General features: G+C 49.5%; 1 protein-coding gene across 1 annotated transcript; it reads left to right on the top strand.

Moving 5' to 3' along the window:
• The first annotated feature begins 6,029 nt into the window (after positions 1–6,029).
• Positions 6,030–8,217, top strand: IER5 (immediate early response 5). The gene has a single exon (XM_040636317.1). It carries the CDS (start codon positions 6,265–6,267, stop codon positions 7,237–7,239), a length of 975 nt encoding a protein of 324 aa, XP_040492251.1. The 5' UTR covers positions 6,030–6,264; the 3' UTR covers positions 7,240–8,217.
• Positions 8,218–8,631: the final 414 nt, after the last annotated feature.

Genomic DNA, 8,631 nt, shown 5'->3' with positions numbered 1-8,631 from the left:
GATTCGGATGCTAAATTTTCAGTCCTCAAAAATATTACATAATAAAGTTGGGTTTCAAAAATGGATTTTACCCTGTTTTGGTTTTTAGATTTGAAGTAAATAAAATTTAAAGTTCAGTTCCTCAATCATCCTAGCCCCGTTGGCCCCTTGGCTACTATATTGAACAGTGCAGACCTCGGGTTTTATATGGTAGTGGCTTCTCATTCTGTGGCTTGAGAGGATGGTAGGCTCATTGTAATGATTTTGAGTTCTCTATTTATGGAGGAATCTGTTCTCTAGGCGGACTAAAGGAGGCAAGGTATGACAAAGATGATTATAAAAATAACCTAAGTTTCTCTGAACCAAGATACAAAATTTAGGACAAGAAGTAGGGCTCATTTAGGAAAGGAAATGGGGAGGAGGGAAAAAGGGCAGGTTTTGGTGCCTACTCCTGGTCAAATGTTATTTGAAAATAAAGAAATTCTATAGTAGTCAAGCTGCCGAAAGGGGGGGAAATGATGTAAAATGACAGAAGAGTGAGAGAAAAAAAGTTTAATTAGAAAGTGGCCTTGGGGGTGCCTGGGTGGCTCAGTCAGGCATCTGACTCTTGATTTCGGTTCAGGTCAAGATCTCAGGCTTGTGAGATCGAAACTCCGCGTCTGGCTCCACGCTCAGCTTAAGATTCTCTCTCTCCCCACCCACCCCCCACCTGCTCACGAGCTCTCTCTTAAATAGGTAGATAGATAGATAAATAGATAGATAAATAAGCTTTGCCCTCAGAAGAGAAAGAGGAGTATTGCCTACATAAAGTGCTAATAATGTATTTTTGTAGAGCTTTGCCCCTAAAGAATTCAGGATTTCATACAAATGGTTATTCACTTACATAAGCAACTTTGACCCCCGAAAATTTCCAAGTGGCCTAACATTGCAAGGTAGGCTCAGTGCAGGGAACTTACTTCACCCACGCCTGTCGCTCCTCGTTACTTCTCACAGAGCAAGCTGTGGAATGTATAATCCGTGGTGCGTTTGCATTGTTCTTATACAGGCTAGACTTAATTTAAAGCAATATAAGTTCTGTAATCATCTGATAATAATCATTTGTCTTCCATTTGTCATGCAAGAAATAAAGAACAACAAGAAATAAAGTCGACAGCTGTGAGCACGCAGGCCCTCTCTTAGAGGAATCCTCTAGCCAGAGCCCAGAGGGCACCTGAGTGGGAACAGGTGTGGCCAACTGTCAGCCTGCTGCCCGGCTCCTGTGTGTCCAGGGGAGAGGACTGGGGTGGAAGGACGGACCAGACTCCATGGACACGCCCTGGCTGCTTTTTCCAGAGCAGTTGCTTCCTGGATCCTTCTCATACCGCCAGTGTTTCTCATCTTGCTACTACTTTTTTTTTAACTGAGAAAGTCTCAACGATTGATAATGGCAAATTCGAACTCAGTTACCTGCTTTCTTTTCTTTCTTTTTTTTTTTTTTAAGATTTTATTTACTTACTTGAGAGAAAGAGACTGAGAGAGCAAGAGAGGGGAGAGGGTCAGAGGGAGAAGCAGACTGCCCGCTGAGCCGGGACCCTGATGCGGGACTGGGTCTTGGGACTCTAGGATCATGACCTGAGCTGAAGGCAGTCGCTTAACCAACTGAGCCATTCAGGCACCCCAGTTACCTGCTTTCTAGAGCTTAGGAAACGTTGTTCTAGATCTCTCTTTTGGTAGGGGGAGGTAAAGCTTGCTGAGTTTAAGAGATGAGTTCTCAAGGTTCCATTCTGTTGTCTCAGGATTAGAAGAAGTCCTGATAATAGAAGTACTCATGCTCAATTTCAAGTCAGTGGACGTTTCCTGAGCAGCTACTATGTGGTATTGTAGAAAAACCACATACAATTCAACAAGCGCTGTGTGCCTGGTAATCTGGGCACTGCTATAATAAGAACAATATCAGGAAATAGACATAGTGAGTGCTTATAGGGCACTGGGAGCTGTACTCAGCCTCTTACATATTGTTCTTTCCGTTTTCTTTTTTTTTAAAGATATCTATCTATCTATCTATCTATCTATCTATCTATCTATCTATCTATCATCTATCAGAGAGAGAGCACAAGCAGGGGCAGCTGCAGGCAAAGGGAGAAGGAGGCTCCCTGCTGAGGAAAGAACCTGACATGGTACTCGATCCCAGGACCCTGGCATCATGACCTGAGCTGAAAGCAGATGCTTAACCGACTGAGCCACCCAGGCGTCCCAGTATTGTCATTTCCATTTTACACAATAGGCGACCAAGGCATGGAAAGGTTGATTAACTTGCTCATGCTACAAGACTAGGGCATGACTTTCTCATTTCACTTAGATGTGACGTAACTTTCCAAAGGTCACACCGCAAGTAAGAGATGAAACAAGATAACCTGGTCCCAGAACTCTGTACTCCAGCTTTAGAGTTCCACAGGTTTGGAGTTCAATCCCACCCTCTCCATTTATACCTACGTGACTTGGGGGAAATTATTTGACTTTCAGAGCCCTAGTTTCCTGATCTACTTTCAGAACTTTATAAGGATGATAAATAATGGCTGGAAAAGTGACTAGCACAGTGCCTGATAGACATTATCATTATTAGACATTCATTAAACCAAGTGCATAATCACCCAGTATACACTGGTATGGCCACCCCAGTTGTTAAAATATTGTAATGGTTCCATGCCAGTTGGCAGAATGGCTGCCCCAGGCCCCTGAGTGCACCCTTTCCTGGCCGCTCAGCTGCTCCTGCAGGAATCCGCCATAAACCCTGGCACCATAAGGGCCTCCAGGATTCTGTTCTGGTGGTGACTGCCTGTGTCGTACATTTCTTAAATATTCTCACTGTCTTCTGGCTACAAATATGAGATGGGCTCCTGCCTTCGATGACAGCACAGTTTGAGAGGGGCCCTGAACATGACAGGTGCAAGTGAGGAGAGCAGTGCTGAGGGACCACGAATGCAGAGGCAATGGTGAAACTCCCAGCTCACGTGGGTCAGCTTCACCTAATGCATGCTCTATCAGTGACCTGTTTGAGTGGGTGGGGACATCCCAGGTCATCACTACAGTTCCTCGTGTTTCTTGTTTTGTTTTTTTTAACTCTTCTTAACTTCACTTAGTTCAGGCCTTCACGACCCTTTGCCTAAACTCTCACAAGAGCTTTATAATTAAGTAATCTTCTTTGTAGTTCAGTTGTAAATTAAGTGTGCTGGCTGTTCTAGAATCTGTTCTGTGGTTCTCTTACTCAACAACCTCAGGTAGCTCCCTGTGGCCCCATCTCCTCATTGAGGCATCCATGACCCACTGTCATATAGCTCCAGCCTCTGTTTCTTGCCCTTTCCACTTATTATTGCTGTCTGGAACACCTGCCGAATATGCTCCCTATACCAAACTTTGTTTCTCCTGCCGCTCAGAACTCGTGGATCCTACCCCAGCATTTTTCAACACCCTCTTCAAGTATAGCTTCTTTCTCCTGTTTCTCCCCTCCTCAGCTTCTTCTCCTACCCCTGGGTCTTTTGTGGGGTGATATTTTCTAATTAACATACATCGATAGCTTCTTATATGCCAAGCTATTCAAAGAGCTTCACATGTGTTGCCTTGTTTTATCCTCACAAAAACTCTAATTGGTGGGGACTATTATTTCTATTTTCAGATGGAAAAGATGAAGGCACAGAGAGGTAAAATAACTTTCCAAAGGTCACACAGCAAGTAAAATGTGGAGCTGGGATTGCAACTCAGGAAGCCTTCCTTCAAAGTCTGCACTCTTAATCAGTGTTTTGTAGTGACTAATGACTCTCAAAGAAAAATAGAAGAAATAATCTTCATGTTACTACTCAAAATATGTGGCTTGCTTCTGTAATTATTCATGTTACTATTTTATCTCCTTTATGCAAGCTGAAAATTCCTAGAGGGGAGGAACTCTGGGTCTCATGGCCTGGTGTCTCAACTACCATTAATAAGACGTAGCATAAGTAATGTTACTGAGCCATCACATCCTTTGGAGGCCTCTTGACTGTGAATTGGCCATTATCAATCCCACTCTTCACTATTTTTCCTAACCAAATATCCCCCCTGGCCAAACCCTGGTGCAGGATCAGGCCAGCCATTCCATGTGGATTCCAAGAAAGCTATGCCTAGGTTTATGATTCAGATTGTGGCTGAGAGTTGTCACTTTAAAAAATTTTAATGCCAGTATAGTTAATATACATTGTTATATTAGTTTTGGGTGTACAATGTAGGGATTCAGCACTTCCATACATCAACTAGTGTTCATCACATCAAATCCTTTTTTTTCCTTTAAGAGTTTATTTATTTGAGAGAGAGGAAGAGAGAGAGTATGTGCACAAGAGCAGGAGCAGGGAGGGGCAGAAGGAGAAGCAGACTCCTCGCTGAGCAGGGAGCCGATGATACGGGCTCAATCCCAGGACCTTGAGAACATGACCCCGAGATCATGACCTGAGCCGAAGACAGCCCGTTTTTTTTTTTTTTTTAAGATTTTATTTATTTATTTGACAGAGAGAGACAGCCAGTGAGAGAGGGAACACAAGCAGGGGGAGTGGGAGAGGAAGAAGCAGGCTCCCGGCAGAGCAGGGAGCCCGATTCGGGGCTCTTTCCCAGAACGCCAGGATCACGCCCTGAACCAAAGGCAGACCTTTAACAACTGAGCCACCCAGGCGCCCCAAGACAGACCCTTAACCTACTGAGCCACCCAGGAGTCACAACAAGTGCCCTCCTTAATCCCCATCACCTATTTCACCCATCCCCTCCCCCAACCATCAGTTTGTTCTCTACAGTTAAGAGTCTGGTTTGTCTCTGTTTTTCTTCACTTGTTTGTTTCGTTTCTTAAATTCCACATGTGAGTGAAATCATATGCTATTTGTCTTTCTCTCTGACTTATGTCACTTAGCATTACATTCTTTAGTTCCATCCATGTCATTGGAAATGGCAGATTTCATTCTTTTTTATGGCTGAATAAGATTCCACTGTGTGTATGTATCATCCATTTATCTATGGATGGTGAGAGTTGTCATTTATCTTCTGCATAATAGAGTAGATGTGTATGTGATATCTCCCTTTTAGAGTTGGAGAAACTAAGGTATCCTGAGGTTCTTTACCCAGAATCATCAGGCAGGTCTGTGGTGGAGCTTGGGTGAACTAATTCAGACTGACTCTCCAGGAACCCAGTCCAGGACTCTGGACAACACTGTGGTGATTCTGCCCTGATGCCACGTACTAAGAATCACTGGATGGACTAAGTTGTTGAGAGACCAGAAAAGTCTGGAACAATCTTCCCCTGTATTTTTACCTTGACACAAAATAAAATTATGACATCATGATAGGAACACAGGACTTCTCTGTTTGTATTTTTAGAACTTGGTAGATTCTTCCAAGGGTGAACTGATCAGTCCTTGTGTTGAGGAAAAAATCACTGGGTAGAACTTGTACCACTTTTCATTGAAACTTATGTGACAAGTGTTTGTTCTAGAATCTAAAGAACAGTGATAGATGATGGCTTTAGTAGAGAACCAATAATTGCGTACCTAGTTACAATTCCTTAATAAACAGCCAAAAACTTAGGAACTTTTAGAACCCCCTTTTTCTTTCTTGGGGGTTAGAATCCACAGATCCTAAGCGTGTGTGTGACTCTAGGAAGGCAAGGCACTCATCCAAAATCAGTTATCTGCTAAATACCTTGTGGTAATACTACTTATTATCCAGGGGTATACTCAGATGAAAGGTTGAGTGGTTTAGTTCCCTCTGGTTCTGGCAAGCCCCCGCACAAGCCAGAATCCTTAACTACAAACCACACTCTGGCTACGCCTCCGCCCCATCACCCGCCGGGCGGCGCGCAAGCCCGGACCCGTCCGGCCACCGGCGCACGTTGTCGCCCCCTTTAAGAGCCTGCTCCGCGGGACTAACGTTCGAATAGCCGAGGCGCCCCTCCTCGGCCTCCGATTGGCCGCGCGCGGCGCAGGAGGGCGCGCCGGCCAGCCCCGGAACGGTTGGCGGCCCGTCGCGATTGGCGGTCGAGGGCCATATATAAGGCGGCTGGCGTCCGGGCTCCCCTCAGTTAGCGACCGGACCTGGGACTGGACTGTTTTGTGTTGTGAATAGGACGCGGGGGTCGGTGAGCGCGTCACCCGAGTCGTTTCTCTTCAGCCTTCAAGTATCGAGGGTCCAGCCCCGGATTGGACTTGTCGACGCCTCTCGTCCCCTCTCAGCTTCCGAACGTGAGCTGGGGATTCACGCCTCACCTCGGCGCCAGCCCCGCGAAGGGGAGGCAGGATGGAGTTCAAGCTGGAGGCTCACCGCATCGTCAGCATCTCCCTGGGCAAGATCTACAACTCGCGGGTCCAGCGCGGCGGCATCAAACTGCACAAGAACCTGCTGGTCTCGCTGGTGCTGCGTAGCGCCCGCCAGGTCTATCTGAGTGACCCGTGTCCGAGCCTCTACCTGGCCGGTCCCGCGGGGAGCCCGGCGGTGCCGCCGCCGCAGCTCGGGGAGCCGGCGGCCGGGCCGCCCGCGGGCTGGGGGGAGCCGCCCCCGCCGGCCGCCGGTGCCGCTTGGCCCGAGACCGAGCCGGAGCGCCCCGCTGGCCTGGCCGCGCCGCGGGCGGGCGACGCGGAGCCCGCGGTCCCCGTGACGGGCGCCGGGGACACTCTTCGGGGCGGAGAGGCGGAGGCGGCGGAAGCCGCCTGGCGCCGCGTGGAGGGACCGCGCGAGACGGCGGAGGGAGGAGCCGGGGGTCCCGCTGGAGGCTCGGACGGCTTCCCCGAGGGGCCCCGTGGGGCGCGCCGCCACGGCGGCTGCCCCCCAGGAGCGGAGGACCGGGAGGGGCCTCTGGGCGCGTGCCCCCGAGTTGACTGCTGCTGCGCGCCGCGGCCAGCCGAGGACGAGCCCCCGGCACCGCCCGCCGTCGGCCCCCGGAAGCGCGGCGCGGCGGGCGTGGGTGGCGGCCCCGCGGGCGGCCCGGCGCCCGGCTCGAGTCCGCTGAAGAAGCCCCGCCGGAACTCAGAGGAGCAGCCGGGCGGGGCGGCGGCGGCGGAGGAGGAGGAGATGGAGACCGGTAACGTGGCTAACCTCATTAGCATCTTCGGTTCCAGCTTCTCGGGACTGTTGCGGAAAAGCCCCGGGGGCGGCCGGGAGGAAGCCGAAGGAGAGGAGAGCGGTCCGGAAGCCGCGGAGCCCGGGCAGATCTGCTGCGATAAGCCGGTGCTGAGAGACATTAACCCTTGGAGCACAGCCATCGTGGCCTTCTGAGCCCCCGGGTCCCCTTCGGAAGGAGGTTGAGCAGCGGGGTGGCCCCGACGTGAGGCCGCGAGGACGGCCCAGGGACCGTAGGCGCTGGGCGTGTGGCGGAGAGCGCGGCTGCCGCCGGGCCGCACAAACTGCGCTCGGGCTCGGCGGCCCCGCCGCGCCGAGCCTCCCCGCGGTCTCCTCTGGAGGCTTGGGGGTGCGAGGCCGGTCGGAAGAGGACGATCGTTCGCGTTTGTGTAGTGTTATGTCTGTGTACGTACGCTTGTCTTGTTGAATTAAGACTGTTTTGTCCTTCTGGAATGCATCACCCCTTTCCCAGGGCTTAGGAGATTGGGGGCAGACGGGGACTTTCCTCTGCCGGCAGCGCCGAGAAGGAAGCGGCTGAGGGGGGCCGGGGCCGGGGAGTTCCCCTTTCGTACCCGGGGGAGGAAGGGACTTTACACACACCCCTCACATGAAAGCGAGCACCGCACCGGGGCCAGGAGTGGCATTTCCTCACAGGATTTCCTAAGACTGGAGGGATTTAGGCTGGGGTAGAGACTTGTAGTCTTTCTCCCCCCACCCCCTCCCCTCCTAGCTCCCTGAAAAACGCTTGACCCTGTGATCACTCTGGGAAAAGGGAATATGAGCGGCCCTTGTCTTCCCCACAGGGAAAGAAGAAAAAAAAAGCTTGATGAACTTCACAGAAGAGTTCAAGCTTGGAAATATGGAGTATATAGAGAATAGATATATTTTTAAAAGCTCTAGATCAGAACTACTACACAGTGCTTTTAAAAAGTGTTCAGTGAAACAAAGTTTACAGACAGAAGCCCTAAGTGGAAAGACCTTATGGTTTTGTAGATACGGTGACTCCAGTCTTTGTTGTATAAAGGTTGGGGGAGCTGACAAGGTTTTTGTACAGTATTTTCTCCTTCGTTGTATTGATTTTTGTATAAAAATGTAACTTTACGTGTCTAACACGTATTAAATATTTTGAAGCAAGTTAATTGCCTCCTTGTCTGTAATCACCTGTCTGGGTTGGGAGAGAAGTGGGAGGAGGGGAACTGTGTCCTGGCCGTCAAAGTGTGGTTCTTAGTATCAGTCATGCACAGACTGGGGACATTGTTTGCTGATTTCATTCACTAAGTATCAAGAGACTCGTTTAAGGTTTCTCCCCTAGATGGGAGGATAGCTATTAGTTAACCAATATCAGTGGCCAGCCAGTTTCTTGAAACCTGTCACTACAACTGCCTTTTTAAAAGTCCGTTTAGCCAGTTTGATTTTCTACAGGCCAATCTGATGGTGTCTGATGCTAAATGACTTTAGTGCCAACTTTTGAAGCCCTTCCCATATGCAAAAATGTTTTCACAAAAACTAAGTTTTATCCTGTTAAACTATATACCATGGGTCATCTTT

Source organism: Ursus maritimus, unplaced genomic scaffold (assembly GCF_017311325.1).
Source record: "Ursus maritimus isolate PB19 unplaced genomic scaffold, ASM1731132v1 scaffold_2, whole genome shotgun sequence".
In the NCBI taxonomy this organism is placed as follows: Eukaryota; Metazoa; Chordata; class Mammalia; order Carnivora; family Ursidae; genus Ursus; species Ursus maritimus.
Note: the sequence above shows the minus strand (reverse complement) of the source record. Positions and strands in the feature narration are given on the sequence as shown.

Bases quoted from the DNA above. Each gene is read 5' to 3' on its own strand.
- IER5 (XM_040636317.1), top strand. From the start codon at position 6,265: ATGGAGTTCAAGCTGGAGGCTCACCGCATCGTCAGCATCTCCCTGGGC.